General features: G+C 46.4%; 1 protein-coding gene across 9 annotated transcripts in view; it reads right to left on the bottom strand.

Annotated features, from left to right (window-relative positions):
- AHCTF1 (AT-hook containing transcription factor 1) overlaps positions 1–13378 on the bottom strand; it is a 100210-nt gene extending 86832 nt beyond the window's left edge. For 4 of the 9 annotated variants that reach the window (XR_013415861.1, XR_013415862.1, XM_001088135.5 and 1 more), the window contains exon 1: positions 12741–12970. Coding sequence is in view for 3 of the 9 variants with exons in the window: in XM_001088135.5 (XP_001088135.2) it covers positions 12741–12760 (20 nt within the window). In the remaining 6 variants the exon portion in view is untranslated. Of the gene's footprint in view, positions 1–12554; positions 12668–12740; positions 12971–12995 lie in introns of those variants that run through there. The other 5 variants (XM_015127953.3, XM_077997932.1, XM_077997937.1 and 2 more) reach the window with 2 other exon arrangements.
- Between the last annotated feature and the right edge of the window lie 2465 nt (positions 13379–15843).

Raw genomic sequence — 15843 nt, 5'->3', positions numbered from 1 at the left:
TACAGAAAGATTTTAGCCATCTGAGTTGGTTAGCTATCAAATCCACTCCTGGGAACCCTGATCTTATTCTGGGCACTCTAAGATCCAGGGGCAAAACATAAAGCTTAGGGCAAAGACAACTAATAAGAGCCTCCCTCAAACCCATTAAACTCCACTAGGCCACATCAGCCTAAAGGTGAGCAAGAACAATCCCCATTGTACAGGATGGGAAGTAATAAAGCTGTCCACATTGACCATGGCTCTGAGTCTCTTACTCTGAAAGACATTTTCTTTCATACAAATGTGTGGCCAGAATTCAAGCTATGTTATATGAAAATCCTCAAGAGGCCGGGAGTGGTGGCTCACGCCTGTAATCCCAGCACTTTGGGAGGCCGAGGCGGGCGGATTATGAGGTCAGGAGATCGAGATCATCCTGGCTAACACGGTGAAACCCTGTCTCTACTAAAAATACAAAAAATTAGCCAGGCGTGGTGGCGCACACCTGTAGTCCCAGCTTCTCGGGAGGCTGAAGCAGGAGAATCACTTGAACCCAGGAGGTGGAGGTTGTAGTGAGCCTCACTGCACTCTAGTCTCGGCGACAGAGCAAGACTCCATCTCAAAAAAAAAAAAAAAAAAAATCCTCAAGAGAAGATTTTATTATCAAGTATATTCAGGTTGGCTGCTCCAAGCAATCCACAGAAACAACCACACACCCTCCCTCTGGAATCTCAAAGAACTCTCAAAGTTAAAGCAAGAAAGAAAATAAGCTCACAGGTACGGGCGCGGTGGCTCATGCCTGTAATCCCAGCACTTTGGGAGGCCGAGGCAGGTGGATCATGAGGTCAAGAGATAGAGACCATCCTGGCCAACAAGGTGAAAACCCGTCTCTACTAAAAACACGGAAATAAATCAGCCAGGCATGGTGGCATACACTTGTAATTCCAGCTACTCAGGAGGCTGAGGCAGCAGAATCGCTTGAACCCAGGAGGCAGAGGTTGCAGGGAGCCGAGATTGTGCCACTGCACTCCAGCCTGACGACAGAGTGAGACTCTGTCTCAAAAAAAAAAAGAAAGAAAAAAGAAAAGCAGCTCACAGTCCAAATAATAAAACACACAAGGATATCAACAGCCAGCAGAATCAGATTATTGAGAACTTCAGATATTGAAATTACCAGAGATTAGAAAGTAAATGGCTAATATATTTGTGTAAATCAGTGATTTAGCTTGATAAGAAATAACTGTAAATGTGATAAAGGAAAAATCAAGTAGATTTGAAAAAATAATAAAATTTCTAAAAATGAAAAATTAAAAACTAAAACTCAATGGAGCAATGAGAATCAATCACAGCTACACGCAACACTATGAATGAATGTCAGAATACATTATTAACCTGGCCGGGTGCGGTGGCTCACGCCTGTAATCCCAGCACTTTGGGAGGCTGAGGCGGGTGAATCACGAGGTCAGGAGATCAAGACCATCCTGGCTAACAAGGTGAAACTCTGTCTCTACTAAAAATACAAAAAATCAGCCGGGCATGGTGGCATGTGCCTGTAGTCCCAGCTACTCAGGAGGCTGAGGCAGGAGAATGGCATGAACCCAGGAGGCGGAGCTTGCAGTGAGCCAAGATCATGCCACTGCACTCCAGCCTGGGTGACAGAGTGAGACTCCGTCTCAAAATAAATAAACAAACAAACAATAAAAGTGCAGGCACGGTGGCTCACGCCTATAATCCCAGTACTTTACGAGGCCAACGCGGGTGGATTACCTGAGGTTAGAAGTTCAAGACTAGCCTGGCCAACATGGTGAAACCCCATCTCTACTAATACCAAAAAAAAAAAAAAAATTAGCTGGGCGTAGTGGCGAATGCCTGTAATCTCAGCTACTCTGGAGGCTGAGGCAGGAGAACTGCTTGAACCTGGGAGGTGAAGGTTGCAGTGAGCCAAGATCATGCCATTGCACTCCAGCCTGGGCAACAAGAGTGAAACTCTGACACAAACAATAAATAATAAAAATAAAAATAAAAGCAGCAGAAAAAAACATGCAAAATGACATTTATATAAGGTTAAAAAGACATGCAGAACTAAGCAAAATATTGCTTAAGGATGCAAACATGAAACTATGAAAAAAACAAGGAAAAAATAAACAGAGAATCCACAGTGGATGTGAGAGGGAAAGCGGAAGAAGATGAGGGACTCTGAAGTAATGGTAATGTTCTTTCTCTAGAACTTGGTGCTGAGTATACAGGTATTCACTGTACCGTGATCTTCTCTAGCTTATATTCTTTTGCACCCACTCATCAAATAAATTATTTTGTACCTACTTAATATTCAACAAAAACAAACTCAAAGGGTAAGTAAAAAAGTAAACTAGAAAGTCCCAAAAACTTATTCAGAATGCAGCACAAAGGGATGAGTAGTTTTAAATTATAGACAATATAAAGATCTCAGATACGCCTAATCAGAATCTCCCCCCAAAATACAATGCTAATAGGAAGAAGCAATATATTTCCCAGATTTGTAGAGACACACCGATTCCCTGAGTCAGGAAGTCCAATGAATCCTACGCACTATAAAAAAAGAGAAATGACTCAACAACAGTAGTGGAAATCAGAATTCTGGAATATCTTCAGAAGTCTAATCCAAAGTTTAACTGCCAACATAATTATATATTACTGAAAGGATCCTTAACAAATAGGAAATACGTTTTTAGACAAAAAAAAGTTTGCCTAAAAGAAATGTTAAAGGATTCAAGAAGGCTTCAGGTAGAACAGAGATCAGACAGAAGGTCTGAGAGGCAACAAGAATGATGATGTCAAAGTACTGGTACATATACAGAAAAAAAATCTAAACACTGACTACACAACAATAATAATGGCTGCGTGGGGTTTAAATAAACCATACAGAGTCTTCTTACTGCCTGAGAGAATAAAGATATATTGATATATTTTAGACTTTGTTACATACCCATGGTGAAAACAAATACAGGGCTGGGCACAGTGGCTTATGTCTGTAATCCCAGCACTTTGGGAGGCCTAGGCAGGTGGATCACCTGAGGTCAGGAATTCGAGACTAGCCCAACCAGTATGGTGAAACGCCGTCTCTACTAAAAACACAAAAATCAGTCGGGCATGGTGGTATGCGCCTCTAGTCCCAGCTACTCCGGAGGCTGAGACAGGAGAATTGCTTCAACCCAGGAGGCAGAGGTTGCAGTGAGCGGAGATTGCAGCACTGCACTCCAGTGTGGGTGACAGAGCGAGACTCTGCCTCAAATAAAAGGGGAAGGACATGTGCAAGAATGTACACTGTATATCGAGTATTGTGTTGCGGTTTTTTTGGGTTTTGTTTGTTTTGAGACAGGGTCTCACTCTGTCGCCCAGGCTGGAGTGCAGTGGCATTATCATAGCTCAATGCAGCCTTAATCTCCTGGGCTCTAGCAAGCCTCTCGTCTCAGCCTCCCCAGTAGTTGGGACTATAGGCACGTGCCACCATGCCTGGCTAACTTTTTTTTTTTTTTTTTTTGAGACAGAGTCTCGCTTTGTCGCCCAGGCTGGAGTGCAGTGGCCGGATCTCAGCTCACTGCAAGCTCCGCCTCCCGGGTTTACGCCATTCTCCTGCCTCAGCCTCCCGAGTAGCTGGGACTACAGGCGCCCACCACCTCGCCCGGCTAGTTTTTTTTGTATTTTTAGTAGAGACGGGGTTTCACCATATTAGCCAGGATGGTCTCGATCTCCTGACCTCGTGATCCGCCCGTCTCGGCCTCCCAAAGTGCTGGGATTACAGGCTTGAGCCACCGCGCCCGGCCTTTTTTTTTTTTTTTTTTTAAGTAGAGATGAGGTCTCACTATGTTGCCCATGATGGTCTCAAACTCCTGGGTTCAAGCAATCCTCCTGCTTCAGCCTCCCAAAGTGCTGGGATTACAGGTGTGAGACACCAGCCTATCAATAGTATTCTTAACAGCCAAATACTAGTATTAAATACAACCAAAGGAGAATGAAGACGAACTTATTTAATCAAATAGTTAGAAAAAAAAAAAAGGGCCGGGCACGGTGGCTCAAGCCTGTAATCCCAGCACTTTGGGAGGCCGAGACGGGCGGATCACTAGGTCAGGAGATCGAGACCATCCTGGCTAACACGGTGAAACCCCGTCTCTACTAAAAAATACAAAAAACTAGCCGGGCGAGGTGGTGGGCGCCTGTAGTCCCAGCTACTCAGGAGGCTGAGACAGGAGAATGGCCCGAACCCGGGAGGCGGAGCTTGCAGTGAGCTGAGATCCGGCCACTGCACTCCAGCCTGGGCGACAGAGCAAGACTCTGTCTCAAAAAAAAAAAAAAAGGCTGGGCACAGTGGCTCATGCCTGTAATCCCAGCACCACTTTGGGAGGCTGAGGTGGGTGGACCACCTGAGGTCGGGAGATCGAGACCAGCCTGACTAACATGGTGAAGCCCCATCTCTACTAAAAATACAAAAACTAGCTAGGCATGGTGACATGTGTCTGTAATCCCAGCTACTCGGGAGGCTGAGGCACGAGAACCTAGGAGTCAAGGGTTGCAGTGGGCCAAAATTGTGTCACTGCACTCCAGCCTAGGTGACAGTGAGACTCTGTCCCCTACAAAAATAAGTAATTTAATAACTGAAACAATGTGATATAGGCTAGTAATGGACAAATAGGTCAATGAAACAGATAATCTAGACACAGAATCACAAAGTTCAGCAGATGATAAAAAGCTATTTGGATATTTCAGTTCAGAGGGGACATGTGGACTATTCAATAAGCACGTCTGGTATAATGTGTTACTCATCGCAGCAAAGACTTCACACACTGGTAGAGTGAAGCAGTAGAAGTGATACATTACATTCCTCCCCTGATATCTAGCAAGTGAAGTGTGTGTGTGTGTGTGTGTGTGTGTGTGTGTGTGTGTGTGTGTGTGTAGCACACAGAAGCAGGTACAGAAGAAAGAAGGTGAGTTCACAAAATCCAGAGAATTCTAACATCCTTTAGCATGTGTGGGGAGAAGTGAAATGAAGGGGGAATTAGATAACTCCAGGAAAACTCCAGGTCTGGAAGTCCCTAATTACATACCATGCCACGGGACCTGAGCAGAGGCCCATGTTTCAGGGAACTGTGCAGCTTTTTTGGGAGAAAGGTGAAGGCCCAAAGGCGTAGAATATAAATCAGGCAAAAGAGAGATCCGAGGTACAAGTCATCACCGTTTCTCAGCACTCCTCCGCCTATCTATTGAGTGCAGAAAGGACTACATTCAGTTCTAACACTCAGCCCAAGTCATTCTCATAGAAGAGAATCAATACTATCAAACTGAAACCTGTGGTAAAATAACAGGATAACAGCCACTTCTAACAGATACGTTTAGCTTTTAAAAGTTTGTAACGGGCCGGGCGCGGTGGCTCAAGCCTGTAATCCCAGCACTTTGGGAGGCCGAGACGGGCGGATCACTAGGTCAGGAGATCGAGACCATCCTGGCTAACACGGTGAAACCCCGTCTCTACTAAAAAATACAAAAAACTAGCCGGGCGAGGTGGCGGGCGCCTGTAGTCCCAGCTACTCAGGAGGCTGAGACAGGAGAATGGCCCGAACCCGGGAGGCGGAGCTTGCAGTGAGCTGAGATCCGGCCACTGCACTCCAGCCTGGGCGACAGAGCGAGACTCCGTCTCAAAAAAAAAAAAAAAAAAAAGTTTGTAACGAAGTATTTATGTTAAAAGAACTATTATAAATTTAACAATTCCTTTCCTTTCAGTTATCTTATAAAATTAACTTTTTCTAAAAATTAGCATTTCATACAATAGTCACTATGAATTCTTCCATCTGTTTATCTTCAAACAGAGATGTCTGAAATATTCACAAAGCATTAGTGCCGTTTACTTTTGCGTGATGCAAATTTGTGATTTGCTCATTTCCGTATGGCTTGGATTTCTTATAAAATCAATAATTACTTATACAACTTTAAAAATACAGAAGATATTTATGTAGCCTTAGGATGGGAACAAGGCAAAAATCAACCTAACGTTCTTTCTTGTCATTCTTATTCTCTCCATGAGTCCTTTCCCCCCAAAAAGTTTATGTGAAAAAAACATTTCAAAGATTCACTCAAAAAATTAAAATACATGAGTTATCATTTTCTGTTCAGGCTATAAATGCTATCTCCTAGACAAAAACTTGATAGACTGCCTCAAAAAACTTAACCACATATGTCACCATTAAGTCACAAACCCTAGGAAGTTATGTTTGAGATTTCCAAGTCATTAAAAGCAGAAGTCTGCTTTTTATTATCCAAAACAGATCCAAAAGTCTAACCTAATATAAAGGGTGTGTGCATCAACAGGAAGCTATGACCATTAGCCTCCAATACAAAACCCTCATGAGGGTCCTATACTCAAGCCTTACTTGCTGTTATATTTATACAAATTGATCCTATTCATCTCCTACTAAGTAGGTACCAAAAAATTTTTAGACAAACAAAAGAAAAAGGCCAGAATCACATTGTTACTATGTTGTTTTCCCCTCTGACAGCCTTTTACAAAGCTTGATAAAACCAGTTTAATGATGAACTGAAGTTAACACATTTTTTCTACTAAACTTAAAACCAAAGTAATTCAACCAGAACCAAAACCTTCAGAATTCCACGCAGTAGCTTTTTCTAAAGTGTATTCAAAGGAGTGCTAATGAATAATAAGCAAAAAAGTTCCATGATCCCTATACTTCAATCAAAATCATCCCAATAGAATTTTGGAAAGATTTTCACAAAATCCAAAGTCCAAAGGATAACACACAATGAGCATTTTTCTGGAAAATGAAATACAGTAAATGTTCTATTTCTTAGGCTGGGTGAGTTTTGTTACTTTGTTTGAATGCAAAACAAAGATGATATAGAAGTACTAGCTCAAAGAGAATAAAGCCACAGTATTTAAACTGTGGCCAGACATGATGGCTCGTGCCTGTACGCCCAGCACTCTGCGAAGCTTAGGTGGAAGGATCACTTAAGACCAGGAGTTGGAGGTTGCGGTAAGCTATGATCAGGCCACTGCACTCCAGCCTGGGCAAGATTCTGTTTCTAAAAATATAAAAAATAAACCTAATGTGGTTTGTATATTTGTACCCTCCCAATCTCATACTGAAATGTTGGAGGTGGGGCCTGGTAGGAGGTGTCTGAGTCATGGGAGAGGACCCCTCATGAATGGGTTGGTGCCCTCTCCAGAGTAATGAATTCACGTGAGATCTGGCTGTTTAAAGCCACGCGTGGTGGCTCCCAGCACTTTGGGAGGTTGAGGCAGGCAGATTGACTGAGCCCAGGAGTTCAACATCAGCCTGGACCACATGGCAAAATCTCGTATCTACAAAAAATAATTAGCCAGGTGTGGTGGCGCATGCCTGCAGTCCCAGCTACTGGGATTGCTTGAGCCTGGGAGGTCAAGGTTGCAGTAAGCCATAACTGCACCACTGAATTCCAGCCTAGGCGACAGAGTGAGACCCTGTATTTAAAAAAAAAAAAACAACAAGAAGCCTGGTACCTCCTCACTCCCCACTCTCATCGTGTGAGTATCCCGCTCTCCCTTTGCCTTCCGACATGATTGGAAGCTTCCTGAGACCCTCACCAGAAGGCAGGCAGCTGTTGGTGTCATGCCTGCACAGCCTGCAGAACCATGAGGCAAAATAAACCTCTTTTCTGCATAAATTATCCAGTTTCGCATATTCCTTTATAGCAACACAGCCTAACATATTTCTAATTCAAACTTTGAATCCAGGTTCTAGCACTTAACAATACATGTAATGTGCTTTACTATATTCTGTCTTCCTCCCTTTCATATCCAAGCTTCTAGAAAAGAGGAGTACTTATTTCTCCAGACTTCATCATGGTGCCCAGCACAAAGGATTTCAAAAAAAGTTTAATAAATCAAAGTTTTCCAAATTTAACAGCCTTTGAATCTATGGGGCAAAATTGGTTTTAAGACTTTTACAATTTAAGCACACTACAGAGAACATCAAAACACTGTATTATTAGAAATAGGGGCCTGGCGCAGTGGCTCACATCTGTCACTCCAACACTTTGGGAGGCTGAGGTGGGTGGATCACCTGAGGTCAGGAGTTCGAGACCAGCCTCACTAACAGGGTGAAATCCCGTCTCTACTAAATACAAAAAATTGGCCAGGTGTGGTGGCACATGCCTGTAATCCCAGCTACTAAGAGGGCTGAGGCAGGGGAATCACTTGAATCCGGGAGGCAGAGGTTGCAGTCAGCTGAGACTGCACCATTGCACTCCAGCCTGGGCAACAAGAGTGAAACCCCGTCTCAAAACAAACAAGTCTCAAAACAAACAAAAACAACTGCATGGCTGGGCCACGGTGGCTCACGCCTGTAATCCCAGCACTCTGGGAGGCCGAGGCAGGCGGATCACTAGGTCAGGAGATTGAGATCATCCCAGATAACAAGGTGAAACCCTGTCTCTACTAAAAATACAGAAACAAAATTAGCAGGGCGTGGTGGCGGGAACCTGTAGTCCCAGCTACTCGGGAGGCTGAGGCAGGAGAATGGCGTGAATCCAGGAGGCAGAGCTTGCAGTGATCCGAGATCTTGCCACTGCACTCCAGCCTGGGCAACAGAGCGAGACTCCCGTCTCAAAAAAAGAAACAGGCCAGGCACTGTGGCTCACGCCTGTCATCCCATCACTTTGGGAGGCTAAGATGGGAGAATCGGTTAAGGTCAGGAGTTCGTTGGAGACCAGTCTGGCCAACATGGTGAAACCCCGCCTCCACTAAACATATGAAACTTAGCCGCCAGTCATGGTGGCAGACGCTTGCAACCCCGGTTACTTGGGAGGCTGAGGCATGGGACTCACTTGAACCCGGGAGGTGGAGGTTGCTGTGAGCTGAGATGGTGCCATTGCACTCCAGCCTCAGCGACAGAGCCAGACTGTCTTAAAAAAAAAAAAAAACTATAGTAGAAAGAATATCTCAAAGGTATATGAAAACACAAACACACATGAAACATCTACGTTCAGTACTGTACAAAATTAAATAGAGTCCCAGCCTTTTATGACATGCCAGCATTCGCAACCTATAGAAAGTAATTTACGGCCGGGCGCGGTGGCTCAAGCCTGTAATCCCAGCACTTTGGGAGGCCGAGGCGGGCGGATCACAAGGTCAGGAGATCGAGACCATCCTGGCTAACACGGTGAAACCCCGTCTCTACTAAAAAATACAAAAAACTAGCCCGGTGAGGTGGCGGGCGCCTGTAGTCCCAGCTACTCGGGAGGCTGAGGCAGGAGAATGCTGTGAACCCAGGAGGCGGAGCTTGCAGTGAGCTGAGATCACGCCACTGCACTCCAGCCTGGGTGACAGAGCAAGACTCCGTCTCAAAAAAAAAAAAAAAAAAAAAAAAAAAAAGAAAGTAATTTACAAAGTTTCAACTCCTTTCCAAAGTCTAGATAGGCAGAGCAGGAATGTTCTACCGGCTTTGAATGAAAACACGGCTTTTCATGGCCAGGTGTGGTAGCTCAAGCCTGTAATCCCAGTACTTTGGAAGGCCGAGGCAGGCTGATCACAAGGTCAAGAGACCAAGACCATCCTGGCTAACATGGTGAAACCCGTCTCTACTAAACATACAAACATTAGCTGGGCGCGGTAGCGCGGGCTATAGTCCCAGCTACTTGGGAGGCTGAGGCAGGAGATTCGCTGAACCCGGGAGGCAGAGGTTGCAAAAAGACAAGGTCGCGCCACTGCACTCCAGCCTGGCACAGAGCAAGACTCTGCCTCAGAAAAATAAATACATTAATTAATTAAATAAAATAATGTTTGGCAGGGCGCGGTGGCTCAGGCCTGTAATCCCAGCACTTTGGGAGGCCAGGCTGGCAGATCACGAGGTCAGGAGATCGAGACCATTCTGGCTAACATGGTGAAACCCCGTCACTACTAAACATACAAAAATAATTTAGCCGGGCGGGCGCCTGTAGTCTCAGCTACTCAGGAGGCTGAGGCAGGAGAATGGCGTGAACCAGGGAGGCAGAGCTGGCGGTGAGCTGACATCGCGCCACTGCACTCCAGCCTGGGTGACAGAGCGAGACTCACTCTCAAAAAAAAAAAAAAAAAAAATTCATTACTTCTGCTTGCCTGTCTTCTCCACTACACTACGAATTCCTAAAAGGCAAAAATCACCAAATCTTATTCCTGGGCATTCGACAAGGTCACAGTGCCTTTGGACTAATAGGTCCTAAATGTAATAAATTAGGATAACAGGATACTGTGTAGCAGGATATTAGGACACTAGCAGGGACAAGGAATAGCCATGTTAAACAATAAAATCAATTTTTTAAAACTCAAGATTGAGCCCAATTATTTTTAAGTATACACTGGTTCAGTATTAAGCAAAACAAAATTATTAAAATTACTAGGCCAGATATTAAAAACAGAATACTATAAATCAGTTTTCTGTGTGAAATACACAAATTCCTGCAGTAACTGAATTCCACCACAGAAAATGGAACTGTAATCTAGTTCAACAATTATATTGCAACCTGTACCAAGCAAGCATTTCCATAAACCACTTTGTATGCAATTTTACTTTTTTTCTTTTTGACTAATAAAAAGACGAATTGTCATTTAAATGTAAACTACCAGTGGACCCAGAAACTTCAAGCCTTTCAGAAATTTCTTTCCAATTTAATTCAAACATTTTTAAATCACGAACTACTTTTAAAACACCGTGTTAGTAAAGGAATGCAAGGGCAAGAAGATAACCTACTTCCTGACTTTAAGGAGTTTACAATCTAGAAAAGGAGATACATAGTCAATTATCAGAATATCAGACACAACGAATAAATGCCACAATAGAGGTTAATATGCTGTGAGATCCCAGTAAAAAAAGTGGGATAAAGGGAAATAAAAGAGTACAGTGGGCTGGGTGCGGTGGCTCACGCCTGTAATCCCAGCACTTTGGTTGGCCGAGGTGGGCAGATCGCCTGAGCTCAGGAGTTCGAGATCACTCTGGGCAACATGGTGAAACCTCCTCTCTACTAAAATACAAAAAAATTAGCCAGGTGTGGCGGCTAGTTCCTGTAGTCCCAGCTACTCACCAGGCTGAGGCACGAGAATTGCTTGAGCCCTGGAGGCGAAGGTTGCAGTGAGCCAAATTCGCGCCACTGCACTCCAGCTTGGGCTAGAGTGAGACTCCGTCTCAAAAAAAAAAAAAGAATACAGTGAAAACATGGGATTTCGAAGGAGGTCCTGAAATTTGAGAATTTAAAAAAGGAAAGATGGCACTCCAGGATGAAAAACATGAGCAAAGAAACATTCCACAGAATGGGCCCAGGATTGGTGATGATTCCGGAATAGCAAAAGCATAAAATTTGTGAATATATGAGGATAGATAGTAGCATACACTTATTGTAGAGGGCTTTGAGCTTACTTAGGGAAGTCAGACTTCATTCTGGGAAGAAAGAGAAGTCCCTGAAAATATTAAAGGTAGGCGTGAAAGACAATGTTCTGTCCTCTTAAGACGTATCTGTACCTATGAAAAAGGAGAGGCATAAAAAAAAAAAAGTCTCAAAACTGACGTATAACGATCTTTTTTATTTTTATTCTTTATTTTTTTAGCAACAGGGTCTCGCTGTGTCACACAGGCTGGAGTGCAGCGGCGCGATCCCAGCTCACTGTAATCCTGGAAATCTCGGTTTGAGGCTGAAGCTCAAATGTTCCCCCTACCTTAGCCTCCCGAGTAGCCGCGCGACTAAAGGCGCCACCCACGCCCGGTTGACATGGTGTTTTAAAATTTTTTTAAAGATAATTATTGTTGTTTGCAAACTCGTGACAGTTTGGTAGTATGTTACTGAAAGATGAGAAAGCGACAATGTAGACTTCCCATAGCGCTTAGCACACTTAAAACATCCCTTCAAGTATTAACCTTAACTGGGCTTGTCATCCCTGGTCAAATCCTCCGAAATCAGTAAATCACTCTTAATTTCTTCTCTCCGAAGGGACTCTCTCAGTGAAAGCTCACACACACACACACACACAAACAGTTTAAAAAAAAAAAAAAAAAAAAAGGGGGTCTCGCCATGTTGCTCAGGCTGGTTTCAAACTCCGGGGCTCAAGCGATCCTCCCGTCTCGGCCTCCCAAGGTGCTGGGATTACAGACACGAGCCACTGCGCCCAGGTAAAGACAGTTGTGAAAATCTACAGGCTCTTTAGGGTATTCTGAGAATAAACTATCGTTTAGGATTTCCCCAAAGGATCTACGTTTTGTTCTACAAAGAACCCAGTTTTTCCAAAAATTTCTACAACTGACCATTTGGAAATAAACGCTCATCTCACAAAACTCTGCTCACAGATAGTGTGAACCTCGTAAGCTTTGAGAACAAAATCTACCCATCTCTCCAAACAAAACACCCAAACCAAAACAGGCAACCAGTGGCAAAAGTAATCGCCCTCAGCTTCCCAGGTGGGAACAAGGAAGGCAAATTAATAAGCACCCCAAGATGTGCTTTTAACTCTCCTTGATCTGACCAATCGGGTGAGCTGGAGCCTCACGTCTGGGCCCCGAGTCCAACTTCTCCCCGCCCGGACTACTCACTGCGGCCAGGCCCAGGCGCATGTGGAACACGCGCCAACACAGGACAGGCTCAGCACGCCGGCCACTTCCCTCGGGGAAAGGCCCGCCAACGAGTGCATCGCGTGGGAGGACAGTGGGAAAGGGTCGCGGCCCCGGCCCTCCCGGGTCGGGAAAGGACCCGGCTGCCGGCGCAGGACGCGAACCCACCAGCGCCGCTCCGCCGCCATGTGCCGCCGCTCCTCCGGTTCGAGGTTATGTAACGAAGCCCGGCGCCCGCGAGCCTTCCGTACCCGCCACCGCCAGCGCTCGCCCCCTCGAGCCCCATCCGTTGGCCCCGCGCACGCCCGGCCTAGGCCCGGCGCTCGCGGAGCAGAAGCCCCACCGCCGCCGCCGCCGCGGGCCCAGGCCGAGCGACCCGCCCTCCGCCGCGCGGGCCCAACCCCCTCCCTCCCTTCCCCCTACCTGAGCAGGGCGGGTGAGCGCGCCGCCGCGGGCCGAGTCCACCGGGTCGCCAGGCCAGGCGCGAGCTCCTCCCGTGCGGGTCCGTCACAGCATCTCCCGGGAGACGTGGCCGCCACGGGCCGGGCTCACACCCCTCCGCCCGGCTGAAGCCGCTCCTCCGCGCGCCGGCCTCCGCCTGCGACCGCCCCGGCCACCTGAGAGCCACACGCCCCCGAGGGTGCCTTCGCGGGCTGTGGGCCTCTGCAGACCGCTCAGCGGCTAACACGCAGTCGCTGCTCCCGCCGCGGTTCTGGGTCCTTCCCCTTGCAACGCTGCCTGGTCGCCTCGAACAGCGCCGGCGCCGCTCTGCGCATTACCTCGGGCCGACAGACCGACTTCCACACGCCCCGGAAGGGAGGGAGCGGAGGAAAAGGGCGGAGAGGGAGGGGAGAACCGGCGGAGATCGCGGCTGCAGGGACCAGAGTTCTCGCGATGGTTCCGCGCTCGAGCGCTGGCTCCGCGGGAATTTTCAAACTCTCGGTGAAAGAAGGAGGTGGGAGGGAAAGGGAGGAAAGAGAAGCAGGGCCTGGAAGGGCGGATCATTTACAAAAATTCGGGTCTCTCCCGCTCCGAGGAGCTGGTGGGGAGAAAGACTACGAGTCCCACAGTGCCTTGCGCGTGAAGCCGCCCTGGCGGCCCCGGCGGCGCGCCCCGTGCGCAGTTGGGAGTGGTAGTCTTCGCGGGGGGTCGCGCCGGGCTCTACCAGCAGCCTCAGGGCTGCGATTGCAGGCGGACTCTCTTGTCACGTTATCGTGTGGCCCTGCCAGCTGGGGCCGAGTGATAATCTTTCCCCCATAATTGGCAGCTTGCATTCTGTATTTTCTGTTCTGTGCTCCCACTTTCTTTTTTTCTTTTTCTTTTTTTTTGGAGACGGAGTCTTGCTCTGTTGCCCAGGCTGGAGTGCAATGGCACGATCTTAGCTCACTACAACCTGTGCTCCCGCTTTTCATGCCAAAGGTGGGCTCCCAGACTTCCGGGGAAACGCTTTTTCCACCGTACTGTGTTTTTCTAGCATCCTTCTGTACTTTCATGGCCAAAAATGCTCGCACAGCCTGACCTAATCTTTTTAGTCAAAATTATACCCCAAATCACTATTATCTTTTTGGTCACTGCGGGTTTTCATTGTGGAATTTCTTATTGTTAGTATCTTCCTTTGAAGCGAATCCCAGCGCCAAACATGTTTCAAACACATAGGGAACAAGTCCTTAATACTAAGTAGTAAATAAAAGGATTATAACATGAGGTAGAGTGGGGATTTTAAGAAGATGCTCTTTTATCAAGAAAGTTTCTACTTTTCTGTTACCTTTCCTATACGCTTTTTAAATTTATTTATTTTTATTTTATTTTTGAGACAGTGTCTCACTCTGTTGCCCAGGCTGGAGTGCAGTGGTGTGATCAAGGCTCATGGCAGCCTCGAACTCGTGGGCTCAAATGATCCTCCTACGTCAGCCTCCCAAGTAGGTGGGACTATGGGTGTGGACCACCATGCCCCACTACGCCCTATTAATTTATTTTATTTTATTTTATTTTATTTATTTATTTTTGAGACAGAGTCTCGCTCTGTCACCAGGCTGGAGTGCAGTGGTGCAATCTCGGCTCACTGCAACCTCTGCCTCCCAGGTTCAAGCGATTCTCCTGTCTCAGCCTCCAGAGTAGCTAGGACTACAAGTGCGTGCCACCACGCCCAGCTAATTTTTGTATTTTTAGTAGAGACGGAGTTTCTCCATGTTGGCCAGGATGGTCTTGATGTCTTGACCTTGAGATCCACCTGCCTCAGCCTCCCAAAGTGCTGGGATTACAGACATGAGCCACCATGCCCAGCCTATTTTTATTTTTGTAGAGACTGTGTCTTGCTATGTTGCTCAGACTGGAGTGCATGGCTATTCGCAGGCACTGTGGCCTCATCAGTGCCACTGCTGCCTCCAACTTCTAGGCTCAAGCTCTCCTCCCACCTCAGCTTCCCGAGCAGCTGGGACTACAGGCATGAATGTCATGCCTGGCCCATATGCTTTTGGAGATAATGCTGCTTTTTGGAAATGTAATTTTCTTTTTTCTCTAATTTTTGTTTCTTTAGTAACAGCAACCTGCATACATATCATGTTTGTTTGCACAAGGTATTGGACCAAGTTGTGACAGAAACAGTTAAAAAGAGCACTGCTTCTGCAATAGGAGGTTTGGGGTTCGTTGTCTTAATTATTTTTAAAGAGGCCTCTTCAAACAGAAACCACCCTCTGTTGGATGTGCTGATTTATGTCACATGCTCCACATTCTACACTTTCTTTTTCTTTTTCTTTTTTTTTTTTTTTTGAGACGGAGTCTCGCTCTGTCGCCCAGGCTGGAGTGCAGTGGCCAGATCTCAGCTCACTGCAAGCTCCACCTCCCAGGTTCACGCCATTCTCCGGCCTCAGCCTCCCGAGTAGCTGGAACTACAGGCGCCTGCCACCACGCCCGGCTACTTTTTTGTATTTTTTAGTAGAGACGGGGTTTCACCGTGTTAGCCAGGATGGTCTCGATCTCCTGACCTCGTGATCCACCCATCTTGGCCTCCCAAAGGGCTGGGATTACAGGCTTGAGCCACCGCGCCCGGCCTCTACACTTTCTTTGGCACTATTTTATGCCCAGTTCATGAGTACTATACCTCTCGGGTAGTCAGAAGACATGAATTATCAACTCAGGTGTGCTGCTAGTGAGCTGTGTGACATCAGGAAAATCAAGTGACCTCTCTGGGCTTCAGTTATCAGATGTGTAGAGCAAGGGATTGACTGATTCATTAGACAGACATTTATTAACTTTGCTCTAAGAGCCCTTC

Source organism: Macaca mulatta, chromosome 1, assembly GCF_049350105.2.
Source record: "Macaca mulatta isolate MMU2019108-1 chromosome 1, T2T-MMU8v2.0, whole genome shotgun sequence".
Taxonomy (NCBI): Eukaryota; Metazoa; Chordata; class Mammalia; order Primates; family Cercopithecidae; genus Macaca; species Macaca mulatta.
This window is presented reverse-complemented; position numbering and strand designations above follow the sequence as displayed.